We start from the raw sequence: 18,510 nt of genomic DNA on the forward strand, positions 1-18,510 counted from the left end.
AGTGACATTAATATTTGATTTTTACTATATATCTAATAATGCATAAAAGGTAAAAGTATTTTTTTTATGGACAGACAATCTGACAGCTTCTTTATTTATCTCTTTTGTTTTTTTTTATCTTTATTTTTTTTTTTACATTTTAATTTCTTCTGTGTTTTCTAAAAATATAGTATTCTTCACTTTACTCTTATAAGAGTAATTTTTCACATGTATTCTTATTTTATTGTTAATTCGTTAAAATAATTTTTTTAAAAAGTATTTCTATTTAAAGTTTTTTTTGTCAATTGTTATTTTTACACACTTTTTTTTAAAATAAACTCAAAAATCCTTAAATGATTGTATTAATATATTTTTCATTATTTAGTAAATAATAAACTTTTAGGTGACTCGAGCGCGTACAAAAAAATACGTTACAAAACTAGTATTAAGGAAAAGTGACAAATTTTTTTTTTTTTTTTTTGTGTGTGTCAAGTAGTAGAGATTATTGAAATCCAAATATTTAGGCTCGAATCTTACCTTCAATGACGGTTTATTAAAAGAGAGTTGATTCTATTTTAGTAACTAACTAATCAAACAACAATGACTTTTTTTCGCTCTATCTGATGGTCGAAGATATGTTAGAAAGGATGCATGTTTGAAAGGTGCTACGAAGCTAATTAATTCTTACAAATTTCAAAAATTATGTAGGTTTAGAAAGATTAATAAATACCTAATAAGGATAATACCATGCTTAGTATGCTTAATAATTGTGATTTGTCTCAATGTTCATTGATTTTCTAAACTCGTGTGAAGTTAATTAAGAAAATTATTTAAAACTTCTAATCGATCGATGTAATCAAAAGTGATTGCTTGAAATGTCAATAAAATTAAGAAATTAATTGCTTAAATTCCAAAATTAGTGAGCTTGTTGCAAAATATGCTAACACCATTTGAGGACATGCAAACACGTGGAATCAGTAACTTTACGTCGAGAGATATAAATATTTATATGTTAAATTTAGTCAAAAATAAGGATATTATAAACCGCTTTTAGTTAAAAATGTGAGCCTAAGTAAGCTATTACTTTTAAAGGGTCATTTAAAATTTCACTACTTTTTTTGTGCCAAGTAGTATAGATAGTAAAATCTTTTAAGTTGAAATCCTACTATTTGGGATCGAATCTTACCTTCGATGATGGTTTATTAGAAGAGAATTAATCCTATTTTGGTAACTAATTAATTAAAAAAAAAATAGTTGTTTTGCTCTAACGATCGGATCGCATGAAAGATGTATTATAAAGAGTGCATGGTGCGGTGAAGCTAATTGAGGACCTTTTTAGTTTGTTGATTCAAGTTGAGATGTAATTTTATGTGAGAACTTTTTACTGTAGCAAAAAAGTTAGATGTGACTATTTTTTAGAGCTTTTATTGTAGCAAAATTTGAATTCTAAACTCGAATCGGTGAAATGAACGAGACTTCTCTTACAGACTTCAAAAATATGTATGTGAGTACCTAATATAGGACAATGTCATGATTTAATAATTATGATTTGCTTCAATTATCATTAATTTTTTGCACAAACACAAATGATTGTTTCGAAACTTGTATGGAGCTAATTAAGAAAATTGTTCAAAACTTCTAATCCATCAAGGTCAATGTGACCAAAAGTTATTACTTTAAATGTCAGTAGATCTAAGAAATTAACTGTTCACATTCCAAATTTAAGGAGCTAGCTGCAAAATACATTAATACTGTTTGTAAGACATGTAAATAAATACGTGTAATCGGTAGCGTTACGCTCAGATGTAAATTATGTTATATTTACCTTAAAATGGACATATAATAAGCCATCTTCAGACAAAAATGTAAACCTAAGTGAGTTATTTACATGTTTTAAACACTCTAAAACATGTTTACGTGATTATTTGTGATATACAACTATGATTTTTAAATATATGTATTAATTCCATGAAAATCCAAATGAAAGTGTGATTTTTAGAGATATAGGACTCATAATTTAAGTAGTGAAAATCCAAATGATTTTTAAAATGGTGGTTCCATTCGCACACCTTTTTTTACTCTCCACACCCTTTTGTAATTATAATTTCTTATTAGCAAAGATTCTCATGTAAAATGACAAAAAAAAACTATTATAATAGACTTAATTACATAATTAAATTTTATTATAAAAAAATAATAATATTTTATTTTTTTCCCTTCACATACCCAATATGTCATATTCTCAAATTACAAACAAGTACTATTTTGAAATCTATGATAAAGCTTTTATAGTTTTTTCCATTCAATAACTATTCAAAAAATTACATAGAGGTATGTCAAATTTTCTTTGTTATTTGTTCTATAGTGATTGTTCTTTTACATTTTTTTGTTTTGTGTTAATATTTTTTATTTTTCTAATTATTTTATTTTTGAAAGGATAAATTATTTTGTTTTATTTTTTTCGTTTATTATGAACTTGAATTTTTCTTTTCCATTTTGTTCCTTTTTATGCTCGTTTATTTATTATTTATTTTTTTCATTTTATATTTTTAATCCTCCCTCAATAATATAATAACTTTGTTGTCATGCTTTTTATATTTTTTTATTTCTTGAATTATATTGCTTTCTCTATTTTATATTTTTTAGTGTCCTTTATTTTTTCTAAAAAAAATATATTAATAAATTTCTTCTCATACAAAAGAAGCGTCATGCCTAAAGTTTCAACTGAAAAATAAGAGGATGTGGAAATGATAATGTTAAAATAAAAAATTAAAATAAACTTCTTGTGTAAAAAGAAAAATGATCAAAAATTAATAATTCTATGAAAGTAGTTTGGGTAATTTTAAAATAATAGGGGTGTGTGCAAAGTAAATTTAACCCTGTTAAAATTATGTAGGGTGTGTGTTTTAAAAGGGAGTGTGGAGAGTAAAAATAAGTGTGTAAGTAAAACCATCATTTTTAAAATATTCAAACGTATGCATAATCCACAAAAGAAAGATTTTGCAGCATATTTTACATATATACCCACATTTTTAAAATTAGTTTATGAATTTTTCTTTAATTATTTAATTTTTTGATTCACGTCAATATCACAAAATATTACCTGGAAACCTAGTCGTATTTCCATTAGAATTCTGGACCCGTTTAAGATAATTTGTGCTTGTACTTTTAAGTAGTAGAAGAATATAAGTATAAGTTAAGGCTTTTTAATTAGTGTTTAGATAGTGCATAAAAAGTGCTTTTAAATCTAAGAATAACTTTTGAACATGTTTTGATAAAAAAGTTAAAAACACTTATTATTATAAAAAGTAATGTAATAAAAGAATATGAATGGATATTTAATTTGTTGTTTATAAATAAAAGGTTAAAAATGTAAATAAAAAAACGTTTCATAAGCATTAAAGAAATAATTTATTCTAAAAGTGCTTAAAAAAACTAAAGACACTTTAAAATTATCCATCTAAATAAATTTAAAAGCGATTTTTATACTAAGTAAGCTAAAAACAACTTTTTTTAAGCTAATCCAGACTGTCTTCAAAGTCTTAATGTGAGTGTTGGAGATTGGAAATGTCTTTGCAGTTTATTTGAGGGGAAAAAAAAAATCACTCCAACAATAACCAATGACACCGAACAATGAAAACTCTATGATAATCAGGGAACATGCTGACAAATATTGCATCTTTATGTATCATAAAAAAAAGGATAAAAGTTTAAAAATGTTGAAAATATTTACGTACAATACGCAAATGTGGTTATTATCCTAAATATAACAAATTTATAATAATGATAATCGTAATATACAAAAGGACAAAACGGGTGCACAACTAAATTTAAAACGGGTGCCACAACTAATTTTAGAAAATAAATACGATCACAATCTTATGAAAAAAAATTGACAGTCATTAAAATACATGTTGTATATAATTATGTTTAATCCAAGATATAAAAAGTTTCGTGATGAGATCACATTTTGACTTTGAGAGGCAATATTTATGTATTTAACTTTTGAGAAAATTATTGATCTTATTTTTAGATATGCAAATGTCTAGATTTTTACTATTTATTCTTAATTAATATCTCTTTAACTAATATAATATATTATTAAAATAGTATTAATCAAGAGTCTCCACAAAATCTAATTTGATATGTCTTTATAAAATCAGAGGTGATAAAAAATAAATAAAAAAATCAAAATGACTCGTTAAAATCTCAAATACTATCCTACTTAAACATTTTTATTTCACACAAGTCTCTCTATAAATGTTTTTTATCTAGTTTACTCTTGTTAAAGTAATATTTATTTTCAAACGTATTTAAGTAATGTTTTTTCTTCTTGTAGCACTCTCAACTATTATTTTCTCATCTCTAACTTTTAAATAATTTTATATTTAATTCACTCACTAAAATCTTTATTACTTAACTATGTCTTATTCGTCTACACATATATTATATTTAACTAAAAATACGGTCAATTTTTAATTAAACTAATTACTTAAAAGAATAACAAATTCAAAAGAAAAATAAATATACTCTTCACAGAGTTTGTATGTTCACGCGTCAAAAATACAATACACTGATTTTGTACGTGTATATATAATACGTGCTTCCAATTCATAAAAAAAAAAAAAAAATCCAAATAGTTAATAGTATTATTTTTTGCTAAAACAACTAGTTGATAGTATTATGACTCAAAATTTTGACGGTATTTAACATTTTTTATATTCTTAATTTATATTCCCTAAAATAAAATCATGACTCAGCCACTGATTATAATGAGGATGAGACAATCCTAATAATTCTTTTAGAATATACGCGTTTGGTTCATGGATTCAAATCATGTGATTAGAATCATTTTTTATTTACGTGTATTTTTTATGAGAGAAAATACTGCAGCGAACCACGGACTATGATTCGAATCAGGGAACGAATCTAGGTACCAAACGGAGTCGATGCTCCACTAATATAAAAATGAGGCCTCAATTTTTTTAAAACTCAAATAACAACTTAAGTTCTATTATTACAGTGTTTTTTTTTGATAAAATTCAAATTCAACGTTTTTATTATGGACCGTTTGTTTCATGCGTTTAAATTCATAATTTTGATTCTGTTATAGTATTTTTCTCTCATAAAAAATTTAAATTTAAAATATTAAAATCAATAATTACTAAATTAAAAGCATAAACTAAGGCCTCGTCCATTTCACCGATTCGAGTTTTCAGCTTTAGGTTTTTACAGTAAAAAAGCTCTCAGAAAATGTCACATCTAACTTTTTCTGCTACAGTAAAAAATTTTCAGAAAATATCACATCTCAACTTGAATTAAAAACTCAAATCCGCGAAGTGAACGAAGTCTAAATAAATTTTAATATTTTTCTTTCACATACATAATTTAAAATTTTAAATTAAATTGTAAAATAAACATATATTGAATCCCGTGAATATACTACTGTCCATCTTCTATCAACAGTAGAAATATTTGACGTTAGTAATGTCTTTTCGCATTTTCCGTACTTTTATCAAAAAGCAGACACCTATATCGTATTTTTGTTCTGTACTGTCTGATTGACGGTTCCGTAACTTCTAGTTCCGGTGGCTTTTATTTGGCTTTGAGTAGATTTGATTCTTTTTCTTGGCAATATCCCACGTGTTTGTGAACGCGTTGAATTTTTCAGACACGTTTTGGTGGTCGATGATTACGATAGAGAGACATGCTAGGGAGAGTGTGTGTGGGGTCCATCCAGCTTAAGAAGGGTCTAAACAAGATTTGAATAAAACCAAAATGTCGAAAGTACCCTTCTCTCATAAGGGAAAATGTCCACCATTATTAGTGGTAGGATTGAAATTCTCTCAAACTCTTGACACTTTTTCAGTAGGGAAAATGCAAGTACTGTCAGTAGTATCTACTAGGCCTGGATATGGATGTCAAAAATGCTATTCGTATTTAGGGAAAAGAAAATGATTATTTTTATAAATAGTTCTGAACTAATATCCTATATTTTTTTAAAATGATTTATAGCAAATAGTTTAAAATAATCATTCCGTCTAAATCTGTGCACAAGACTAACGGTTCTGCTGATGTAACCTTCATTAAAAACAAATTAAAGCCACTAAATTCTAATTTGATATATAAAAATGATTAAATACTAAAACAAAATGAATAAACAAAAACATAAAAATAAAAACAAAACTATGACCACCCTCTGGTGCTTGTGCGGCGGACTCTCACAACATCGAATCTGGTTCATAGATGGGCTTGCGGCGACCCTAGCCTCGTCGCGACCCACGAATGCCATGGCGAGAGATAGAGAGAGAGATAAGAGAGATAAGAGTGACAATTCATGTCACATGTCGTATTTTAATCATTTTTTTAAATTTATAATTAATTTAAAAAACATTCTAATGCTAATTTAGAAAATATCCCATTTGGTGTAATTATGTGATCCTTTTATTCCTTTTCTCATTTCATTCATTCATTTTTTGTATGTTTATTTATTTAATTTTGATTACAATTTTTTGGGCCAAAAAAAAAAAGAATTACATATCCTACTCAACAGACTAAAATAAAAATGCTTCTTTAAAAAATTCTACCCTTTTAACTTTAGTTAAACTTTTTGACCACATACTAATGGCCTGTTTAATTCGTTAATTTAAATTTTTATGTAATTTTATGGGAGAGTTTTTTACTGTAGTAAAAAAGTTAGATGTGACTGTTTTTCAGAACTTTTTACTATAGTAAAACTCGACTTCTAAACTTAAATCGGTAAAATGAACGGGCCTAAAAGACTAAGGGCCCGTTTAGTTCGCTGATTCGAGTTTTTAATTCGAGTTGAGATGTGACTTTATGTGAGAGCTTTTTACTGTAGCAAAAAAGTTAGATGTGACTGTTTTTTAGAGCTTTTTACTGTAGCAAAACTCGAATTCTAAACTCGAATCGGTGAAGTGAACGGGGCCTAAGTCATCGTTCAGTTCGCTTATTTGAGTTTTTAATTTAAGTTAAGATGTGAATTTATGTGATAATTTTTAATTGAGAAATAGAAGAAAATAAGCCAATATGAAAAGCTTAAGAAAGTATATAGGCCAATTTTTAGTTATAGAAATTAATAGGCCATAACTTGTCAAGTTATGGTTCATAATCAGATAAGTTATGGACAAACTTGTAAAGTTATGGTTCATAGCTAGACAAGTTATGGACAATTAAGGACAATAATTTGTCAAGTTATGGTTTATAACCAGATAAATTATGAACGAAAACAGTAATTTGGCCTATTTATTAACTTATGTAAACTATTAGTCTATTAATTTTAATTCATCTCAAATCTTAACTTATTTTTCTCTTTCTCCCTTTTTAATTGTAGTAAAAATAATTAGATATGACTTTTTATAAAAATTTTTAACTGTAATAAAATTAAAATTAAAAATTTTAATTAATGTAATGAACGAGGCATAAAATACCCGAGATATTTTGATCACATATTTTAAATTCAAACCCTACTATCTCTCTAAAACTTCTTTTCACTTCTCGCCGCCCCTCTCTCTGCTCTCTCTCCATCGGGCCATGCGCGGACCTCATCTCGTTCGTCTCAGATCGACGACGCCATGGAGATACGGCGCCGTTCGTGGTGCAAGCCCTCGTGGAAGGATCCCGAAGGCCGTGTAATCTCCAACACCACTCGCGACGCCGCCGTCTCTCAGCTCAAGTCCCTCCGTGACGACATCGTCTCCGGCGAGGCCAAGTTCGATGTCATCGCCTCCCACTACTCCGATTGCAGCTCCGCCAAGCGCGGCGGCGATATTGGTTACGAAACTGATTGACTTTTCTTTCTTTTATTTTTTTTGGCTTTCTCGTTTTCTTGATTTCTTTGTTTTTTCCCGAGAAAGTAATTTCTTTGTTTAATTCGGTGTTTCTTTATTTTTAATATAGCGTTTGTTCCTAAAAACTAAAAACCCTAGCTTTGAGGTATGAGAAATGGGATATGAGAATTGTTTTGGTTCGTGGTGCGATTGTTCTTAGGTTTTGGCTTCCCCGGAGAAGCTGTTTCCGCGGGATGCGGATGAGGAAGCGCACGGCGGAGTTGACGGCATGACGAAATTGACGTATTTGAATGAGCCTGGGGTTCTTTACAACTTTTATAAGTGATACGCCCTCAATGACATACATGTTAGTGATTTTTTTTTTTCGTTTGCGTTTATTCTGTGTTCTGAACTTCTAATCGGTAATGCCGTTAATACTCTGTTGTTGTTAGATGATGTGAAGTAATGTTTGGAAAGTTTTTTAGTCACTGACTTAGTCTCACTTGTAATTGTTGCCCATATTAATTATAAGGGGCTTGCAATGATGGTTAATGTGAAGTATTTTGTCTTTGGTAGACATACACAGGAAGTGTTTTGATTGCTGTAAATCCATTCACACAGCTTCCTCATTTATACAATGCGCATATGATGGAGCAGTATAAGGGAGCTCCGTTCGGTGCGCTGAGTCCTCATGTCTTTGCCGTAGCTGATGCGTCGTATAGGTCTGTCAAATTTAAATGTTACTCAGTTTCAAGCTGAATGACGTCCTTTGTTATATATGGCTATTCCAAGCATCACAATTTACACTTGATTTTGTAATCCAGGGCGATGATGAATGATGATCGAAGCCAATCTATACTGGTCAGTGGAGAAAGTGGGGCTGGAAAAACTGAAACTACCAAACTGTTCATGCAGTATCTTACTTGTGTAGGAGGCCGAGCTGCTGGTGATGACAGAACTGTCGAGCAACAAGTTCTTGAAGTAAGTTATTCCCAACTTAATCCACTTGATGTGTCCCAACAGTTTGAAAAGATTCAACTCAATTAGTATTAGTCATTAGAAGAGAAATCCCAAATTTTTTAAATAAAAAAAAGAACATAAGTTTTCAGGAAGCAAGCTAGATAATCACAACTTAACACATGAGATATTTGTTGGGAACACTGGCACTTAGGTCTGTTTCATCAAGTATATTAATTTTTTTTTGACCTGATCGTTTCATTCCAGTTTGAATTGAAACTAGTGAACTGGTTGATCTCGTAATGGGAAGATTTTCTGTATTTATATTCTAGTCTTATCAGTTATAAATGTCATTGGTGTCTGCTTCATCAAGTATTTTGATTTTCTTTGACCAGATCGTTGCATTCTAGATTGAATTGAAACTTGTGAACTGGTTGATTTTGGTGCGTTTGATGTTCCAATGCACATCTATTCAAGGTTTTAAAAGGTGGAATCGGGCCTTGAGGCATTTTGCCTAAATACGCCTCGAGGCACTTTGAGGCATAAACCTCTAAAAATGTCAATAAAATAATAAAAAAATAATAATAGTAATGAAAAACTAAATTCATACTCAATAATCATTAGAAATAAGAAATTTAACTACTCAATCCACAAAAAGGACAAATTTATATCACTGCTAGATGCGTAAAAAAGACTGAACAATCTTTTTTTTCCCCTTATGCGGTTGGTCTGGTTGTTGATGTGAAGAAGGAGAGATGAGAGGGAAAGACCGCAAAAAAGAGGTTGGTATAGGGTTTTTTTTATTTATTTATTTTTAATGACTTGAAATGGCATATTAAAATTGGGTTGTTAAAATTTTGGGCCCAACTGATATTTGGCCTAAGTCTCTCTCTCTCAAGAGCAACCCTAACTTAGCCCAAGTCTCTCTCTCGAGCAACCCTAAACTTCTCTTTCTCCATAGAGCCGGGGTCCTTTGGATAAATAGACCAAGTAAAAAGTGTTCTTAAGTAAATAAACCACAAAAAAAAAAAAAGACTAAATAGGTCAACATTCACATCAGCCATTCCACGTCAGCAAGTATGTTTTTAAGGGTTTCTTTATCTTCCTCCTCTTCCATTTCGCTCCATTTTCTTTTCTCAGCCGCCTTCCATTTCTTCTCTCCTCTTCTGAAGTCCTCGTTGTCGCACATTCTACCACCACGTGTTGTACCAAAAAGGGGTCGGTCAAAATAAAAACGCATTCCTAGCGTAAGTGAGTTCACACGAAGGCAGAACTGATGCGCTAGGTGTGGGCAATATGGACACTATCAGAAGAAATGTAAAAACGTACCGATGTGCTCATGAAAAAAACAATATTGTTTTTGACAATTGAAATATTATTATTGGCATTGTAATGTTTTTATACTTATTATATTCAACATGTTATTTTGGCTTTATGGAAGTTTATAATTATGAGGAAATGCTGCTTAAATTTTTAGAATAGAACACATTAGTGTAAGAACAGACCATGACCACCAGATCACGAGCAGACCATGACCACGAGACCACGAATAGACCATTAGAATGAGAACATACCACAAACAGACCACTATTAGAATGAGAACATACTATTATTAGAATGAGAACAGACCATAAATAGATCATGAAAAGAACACAAATAGACCATTAGAATGAGAACAAACCACAAACAGACCAAAAGAAGCCACGAAGAGACCATTAGAATGAGAACAGATCACTAACAGACAATTATAATGAGAACAAACCACAAACAGACTAATAGAATAACACGAACAGACAACTAGAATGTGAGGCTACAAACCGACCATGAACATGCCAAGAATAGACCAAGAACAGATTACGAACCGATCATGAACATACCAAGAATAGACCAATAACAGACTACGAACTGATCATGAATTGAAAAAATTTAAAAATATATTAAAAGGATTTTTTTTAAAATTTTGTTTTGGGTCTGTTCTTCGTCTGTTTTTGGTCTATTCTTGGTCTATTCTTAGTCAAGTGTGATCAGTTTATAAATTTTAGATAATTGATTTATGACGTTAATGTATATCACTGATATTGAATTGAATACTTATTAATTTTTACAATTTAGTTTATTATATCTATCATAACATAACTTTATTTTATACACGATGTCTTACATAATATGTACAATTATGTTTTAACTTTTTACGTATCACGTTTAATTAAACCCTTATTATAAATTTATTATTTTGTTATATCAATATATTGATAAAGTAATGTCTTCATATCGAAAAAATCAAAAAAATATATTAAAAGGATTTTTTTAAAGTTTGTTTTGGGTCTGTTCCTGGTCTGTTATTGCCTCTTGATCTATTCTTGATCAAATGTGGTCGGTTTATAAATTGTAGATCATTGATATTTCTTTATTGTTTGGGACAGGTATGAAGTTTTCCAAAAAAATCAACAAAATCATCATGGTCTGGTCACGGTCAAGTGTGGTCTGTTCTTAGTCTGTTTTTGATCTATTCTTGATCTATTGTTGATCAAGTGGTCGGTTTATAAATTTTAGATCATTGATATTTCTCTATTGTTTGGGACAAGTATGAAGCTTTCTAAAAAATCAACAAAATCATCATGGTCTGGTCACGGTTAAGTGTGGTCGGTTCGTGGTTTATTTTTGGTTTGGTGTGGTCCGTTCTTGTTCTGATTGTGTTCGGTTTGTCTGTTTTTGGTCTGGTTATTCTGTTCTTGGTCTGATCATTCTATTAGTGGTTTTTTCTTGTTTTATATCATGTTTAATTATATATATATTTTTTTTTTATAAATTGAAGGTTTTTCATATTTTAATAACGCTTTTTTTTTCTTTTATAAATGAGATATTTCTCCACTGTTTGGGACAGAATTAGTGGTCTTTTCTTGTTTTATATCATGTTTAATTATATATATATATTTTTTTATAAATTGAAGGTTTTTCATATTTTAATAACGCTTTTTTTTTCTTTTATAAATGAGATATTTCTCCACTGTTTGGGACAGATTTGAAGCTTTCCAAAAAATGAACAAAATCATCATGGTCTGGTCACGGTCAAGTGTGGTCAGTTTGTGGTATTTTTTTTAGTTTGGTGTGGTTCGTTCTTGTTTTGATCGTGTTTGGTTGGTCTGGTCATTCTGTTAGTGATCTGGTTTTATTTTATATCATGTTTAATCATACATTTTTATAAATTGATTTTTTTTCTTCATTTTTTAATAATGTTTTTTTTCCTCTTTTATGAATGAGATATTTCTCACTTGATGGTTTTTTTATATTTTAATAATATTTTTATATACATTTTACAAGTATTACAACATTGTACATTTTATAAGCAAAATAATATTTTTATATACATTTTACAATTAAAATAATGTTTTTAATTATATCATGTTCATATACATTTTTATATATAAGTCACGGACCTTTTAAGCATGTACTCGCTCTAAATTCCGATTGTAAGCTCCAACTTATACGTTTCTATTTGTTCTTCAACGGGTTCTTCTAAGGGGATTTTGCGGACAAGGTATTTGATAAATTTGTATGTGAAAAGTTCGCAATCACTCGTTTTGAGGTTGTGAACCAACGACTTGGGACGAATGAATTGCCACGCACCGTCGAGTTTAACGCCCAGATGATTAAATAAACCTGTGTACTTTAAAAATTTGAACAGCATGGCAGATATAGACTCCACATATTTTTGCATCTGCTGATCTTTGTACATCTTTACATTGCAGTTATACACCTTTATGTTGATTTAAGATAAATTAACATAAAGGGCAGCCCAATGCTTATCATCAATGTTAAGAGGCATTGTGAAGCCTTGCGCGTTATTCAATTTCTTTCCAATTATGCACTTTTGTCCATTGACATATTCATCCAGGTCACTGTCAAATGTATACTCTGTCAATTTTGATTTATTAGCAAAGAATCGCTCTCTCGATTTCTGGCAGAATACATCGTCCAGGATGATAATATTGTCAATGAACTCAACTTCGTTAATCTGTGACATTCTTATTGATAGATGGCCCTATGCTTCGTCAATTTACTGTAAGTCATACAAAATGAATTCAGTATAATGCTAATGGTATGAAAAACATGACTGTAAATTTTAAAAATATATTGTGATTACTTACTTCACTATACAGTCATTCACTTTGCTTTAAGATGACCCGGAAGAAGTCCTTCTAGTCATTAAAATCGCACTCGATGAGCTCAGAGTCTGTATTTGTATTAGCGAACCACTTTTTGAAGGCCTCAACAGTATCTTTATAAGTCAACATCTTCTTCATCACCTTACGCAGGAGATCTGTGTAAGGCGACTCTACATACTTATTGAGCATTTTAAATCGCTTTTCATTATTAGGTTTAGACTCTGGCTCTGACTGAACCTGTGGATCCGGTTGTTCCTCAGGCCATGGCTGAACCTGTGGTTCCGGTTGTTCTTCAGGCTCTGACTGTGGCTGTGACATGTCCTCATGATGTTGTTGTGCTAGACGTGCCATGTTGTCCTTTATTTCTCTGAGTGGTCTAGTGAGTTTTAACTGTTTGTTGATGGTTTCAAAATTTCTATTATTGTACTCTATTATACTTTGATAGATTATGTCAAGTATGTAATCAATAGACATATCATCTTGGGGACGAAGGTGTTGTTGTTGGTGTTACGACTGTAAGAAATCACCCCAAACCCGACGAACCCGGCCGAACCGAGCCGATCCTACTCGAAAATCACAGATTTTTAATTTTTTATTTAATTTTTAGTTTTAATTATGCCTAACTCGCACTGCGCGGGTAGGGGCGCGGGGTGGGGTTACATGAACCCGGGGTAACCCTACCCAGCCGAACATGTTCAAAGTATGTAAAACAATGTCCAACACTTCAAATTCTTACTTTTATAAGTTTATGGACTATGAACCCGAGGTAACCCTACCCAGCCGAACATGTTCAAAGTATGTAAAACAATGTCCAACACTTCACATTCTTACTTTTATAAGTTTATGGACTTTATGCTTTTAAACTGTTAACTTATTTATGTTTTGGATTCACGGTTTGTGTAAAAAAAGCTTGTATGTCATAGTTGTTCAATTAGGACATTCTTTATTTATATTAGAAGTGTTTGATTTCAAAGTGAGTGTTTTAATTGTTCACCTTGCATTTAGACCCCCTCTTGAAGGAAAGACATGTTTTGTTTGATAATGATTTCTTCTATAACAAGCACAGATTAATTGACTAAAAAGTGATCATGTGGTCCTTGAGATCACTCTTGCTTTATGCATATTGTGATAATTGGAAAGGTTCGGCCATGCTTACATTTGGGGAGAAGATGCAAAGTATTTTCGGCCAGAAAGATGACTCAATAATGGAGTTTTTCAACTATAGTACCAGCCATTCAAATCCAATATCACCACAGCCCATTAGAGTCCACCAAGCTTTTCACCCGAGTAACTCGAGTAACCTGAGGTCATTCGACAGGTTACGGGTTTGTAGGCTTATGCTGCAATTTGTTATTAGTCTTTATATTTATTATGCCGCAATTTTGTTGCGTAATTATTTACTACAATAGTATTTGCATATATCATTTATTGCTCATTTACTACAATAGTATTTTATCATTTATTTGCATATACGAGCCTCTTAGATTAAAATTGATGAAGTCATAGATTAAAATTGGTTTTCACCAACCTGAGTTATCCGAGTAACCCGACCCTACCCGAGGTCACCCGAAAGGTTGCGGGTTTGTAGACTTAAGAGAGTGTCGCGGTCTAAAATTTTCTCAACCCACACAGGTCGGGTAGGCTCAATTTTTCGGCTCAACCCTACCCTACCCGGCCGATTTACACCCCTAGTTGGTGTTGCTGTTGCTGCTTTTGCTGTTAGGGACGAAAATATTGTTGGGGAGAGAGACTTCGGCTACTGGAGATGGACCATTATTGCACCAGAGTCCAGAAATGATGCAAGTTGGTCAATCTATGCATCTTCTTGGTCGGTATAAGACAGATACGACTTCATGCACATATTACTCATTTCCTCCTTAGTAGGATAAAGAATTGGTACGAGCATTCTCTGTATATTAAAAAAACATACAGTGAAAAATTATTAAAGTGGAAACATATTGTAAAAAAATAAATGTCTACTTATTGAATAATAAAAATACATGTAAACACATTGCATTCAAACCCTTACATCACCACATTACATAAAGTCGTCTATCTGTCCAATCTCGACCAAGAAAACCCGGCGTGCCTCCCATTTGAGCATTTTGAGAAGACGTCTAACAACCATCTTTGCTAACGTGGCGCCGATGGTTGGAAAAATTTTGAATGCCCAAACCTGCGTTAAATAAGTTTTTTTAAGATTAATAAAATAAAAAATTATGTATAATATACTATAAGGCCATGATTAAAAATTTTGCATATAATTGTACGACATACCTGTAAGGTCCAAGAAAACTCGCATAGTGAGTAGGTTTCCTTGATGTTTTTGTTGCGTCCTTTCCGAACGCATTTTTAGAATTTCTCTTTTAAGTTCTTGCTCAAAGACCGCAGAGTGCATTTAAAAGATTCCCTGCCTCATGGACAGTTGTTAAAGAAATCTAAATCGTCAACATACGACAGCAAATCCAGTGAGACAGTCTTCTTTTCGTCCCCAGATATTAATACTTGTGCTAACAAGTAAATGATAACGATATTTGTTTTATCGCTACTTTTTATCGTGTTCTCTGTGAACAATTTCTTCAAATTAGCAAAAAATACTATTTGGGTATTTGTCTTAAAATGCTCCAACAACCTCATGTTCTTTGAAGATTTCAACACTACGTCGGGTTTTGAGATTTCCCCGCAGGTCAATTCAGTGATTAGAGCAAATTACATCATTCCGAACCGAGCTGACTTTCTGTTAACCATGAACCACAACTCATGTTTATTTTTTGTTTCTATCTGCCTTAGAAGTAGATAGTGTGTTAACACTTCAAAATACGTCATGTTTTTTGACATTGAAATCAATTGTCTTAAGGCAGATCTTTTAAAAATTGGCATTTCCGTTTCAGGGTCTAAATTCTGCCTCATAACCTCTAAGGTCTATATCTTTGACTTCACAGTGATCTTCATTGGAAAGTACTCATCGCTTATGATCCATGACCGTCTTTAGTTGTCCAATCTCAGGAAGTTCATCTAGGTTGTACTTCAGAAGGTCATTCTGAAAAGGAAAAAACACATTGGCCATTGAACAACAAAGTATGAGAATAGATCACTAGACGTGAACAGACCACGAACCGACTATAAACAGAAATGAACCGATCAGAACCGACCGAGAACTGACAGAACTGATCGGGAACCGACCATGTACCAAAAATGACTAAAAATTGATCACGAATAGACTACAAACAAACTAGAGTAGACCACTTGTAATAGACCACCATGAACAGACACTAATGTATATTCTTCTTATTTTATATTAAGTTTTTATTCTTACAAAAATATATCAAAAAATAAAACAAGAATAAAACACTAATGTGAAATCAAAGAAGGTTTACCTGAGGTATTTCGTTGTCTTGTCGATAAGGTTCGTGGAATGGCCGTCTTAGTTGAGGAAGAAGAGTTGTTTTGTGATACTATTTTAGTCGTACAAGTCGCCGGTGGAGAGGTCTGGAGGCGTGGGAGGGTCGGTCGGCGTTCGGGAGGGTTGATTCGGCGTTCAGGATGGTTAGTCGGCGTTCGGGATGGTCGGTCGGCGTTTGGGAGGGTCTGGTCGGCGTAGGGAGGGTCGGTCGGCGTAGGGAGGGTCTGGTCGGCGTCGGGAGGGTATGGTTGGCGTCAGGAGGGTTGGTCGACTTCAGGAGGGTCTGGTCGGCGAGAGAGAAGAAATGTAAAGGAGGGTCGGTCGGCGAGGGAAGAAGAAAAGGTCAGTTTGTCAGTTCTGGTTGGTTCTGGTCAGTTCTTGTCGGTTCTGGTCGGTTCTGGTCAGTTCTGATTGATTCTGTTGGTTCTGGTCAGTTTTGGTCGTTTTCCGGTCGGTTCTGGTTGGTTTTGGTCGTTTCCTGATCGGTTCTGGTCAGTTCCTTTATCTTCATAGTCGGTTCTTTTCTCTTCATAGTCGGTTCGTGGTCTGTTCACGTCTAGTGGTCTGTTCTTATACTATGTTCTTATACTTTGTTGTTCAATGATCAATGTGTTTTTTCTTTTTTGAGAATGACTTCCCGAAGTACAACCAGATTAACTTTCTGAGATTGGACAACTAAGGATAGTCATAGATCCTTAGTGGGAGTATTTTTTAGTGAAGATCACTAGGAGGTCAAAGATGGAGGTTTTAGAGGTTATAAGGCAGAATTTAGACATTGAAATGAAAATGTCAATTTTCAGGGAATCTGTCTTGGGACATTTGATTTTAATGTTCGAAAACATGACGTATTTTGGAGTGTTGACACACTATCTACTTCTAAGTCAGATAGAAATAAAAAAGAAACATGAGTTGTGATTTCTGGTTAACAGAAAGCCAGCTCGGTTCGGGATGAGTGAATTTGCTATAATCACTGGATTGAACTGCGAGTAAATCTCAAAACCCGATGTGGTGTTAAAATGTTCAAAGAACATGAGGTTGTTGGAGCATTTTAAGGCAAATACCCAAGTAATACTTTTTGCTGATTTGAAGAAATTGCTCACAAAGAACACGATAAAAAGTAGCGATAAAGCAAATATCGCCATCGTTTACTTTTTAGCACAAGTATTAATATCTGGGGATGAGAAGAAGACCGTCTAACTGGATTGGCTGTTGTATGTCGACGATTTAGATTTCTTTAACAGCTATTCATGGGACATGGAGTCTTTTGAAAGCACTCTGCGGTCTTTGAGGAAGAACCTGAAAGAGAAATTTTAAGAATGGGTTCAGAAATGACGCAATAAGAACATCAAAGAAACCTACTCATTATGCATGTATTCCTTGGGTCTTCCAAATATGTCGTACTGTTATATCCATAATTTTTAATAATGACCTTATAGTATATTATACATAGTTTTTTGTTTTACTAATCTTAAAAAAATTTATTTAACGTATGTTTGGGCATTTGAAACTTTTTCAACCATCGACGTCATGTTAGCAAAGATGGTTGTTGGACGTCTTCCCAGAATGCTCAAATAGGAGGCACGCCAGGTTTCCTTGGTCGAGATTAGACATATAGACGACCCCATGCAAAGTGGCGAGATAAGAGTTTGAATACAATGTGTTTACATGTGTTTTTATTATTTAATAAGTATGCATATTTATTTTTTTACAATATATTTTCACCTAAATAATCCTTTGTTGTATGTTTTTTTTAATATACAGAGAATAGTCGTACCAATTTTTTATTCTACTAAGGAGAAAATGAGTAGTATGTGCATGAGGTCGTATCTGCCTTATGCCAACCAAACAGATGGAGAGATTGACCACCTTGCATAATTTCTAGACTTTGATGCAATAATGGTCCATATACAGCAATCGAAATTTTCCCAGCAATATTCACGTCCTCAGGATGGTATGTCTGTTCATTACATACTTGACTAGTGCTGGAACTTTGGACGGGCCGCCCGCGACCGCCCGAAAAGCCCGAGGATTTGCCCGAGCCCGAACCCGACCCGCTCGAGATTTTGGGGCCGCCGCCCCGAGCCCGAATTTCACCTTGAACGGGCCGCGGGCTTGTATTAGGCGGCCCGAGCCCGCCTGAATTGCCCGAATTATTTAAACTTTTTTTTAATATTAAGTTATTTTGTGTTAAAATTTATATATATATATATATATA

The 18,510-nt window shown here is 32.4% G+C and overlaps 1 protein-coding gene across 3 annotated transcripts; it reads left to right on the top strand.

Annotated features, from left to right (window-relative positions):
* Positions 1 to 7,499: 7,499 nt before the first annotated feature.
* LOC21394589 (myosin-15) lies at positions 7,500 to 11,259 on the top strand. Of its 3 annotated transcripts, none has more exons than XR_002901718.1 (4): positions 7,500 to 7,773; positions 7,990 to 8,136; positions 8,346 to 8,491; positions 8,594 to 8,900. XR_002901718.1 is itself a non-coding variant. In XM_024162183.1 (4 exons), the coding sequence occupies exons 2-4, from the start codon at positions 8,415 to 8,417 to the stop codon at positions 11,153 to 11,155; spliced, it is 240 nt and encodes a 79-aa protein (XP_024017951.1). In that variant the 5' UTR covers positions 7,862 to 8,136; positions 8,346 to 8,414; the 3' UTR covers positions 11,156 to 11,259. The 3 variants fall into 3 exon arrangements, 2 of the variants coding, with proteins under 2 accessions (XP_024017951.1, XP_024017950.1); XM_024162183.1 differs by lacking the exon at positions 7,500 to 7,773 and adding an exon at positions 11,150 to 11,259 and having other exon boundaries at positions 7,862 to 8,136; positions 8,594 to 8,750; XM_024162182.1 differs by lacking the exon at positions 7,500 to 7,773 and having other exon boundaries at positions 7,862 to 8,136.
* Positions 11,260 to 18,510: the final 7,251 nt, after the last annotated feature.

Source organism: Morus notabilis, unplaced genomic scaffold, assembly GCF_000414095.1.
Source record: "Morus notabilis unplaced genomic scaffold, ASM41409v2 Scaffold466, whole genome shotgun sequence".
Taxonomy (NCBI): Eukaryota; Viridiplantae; Streptophyta; class Magnoliopsida; order Rosales; family Moraceae; genus Morus; species Morus notabilis.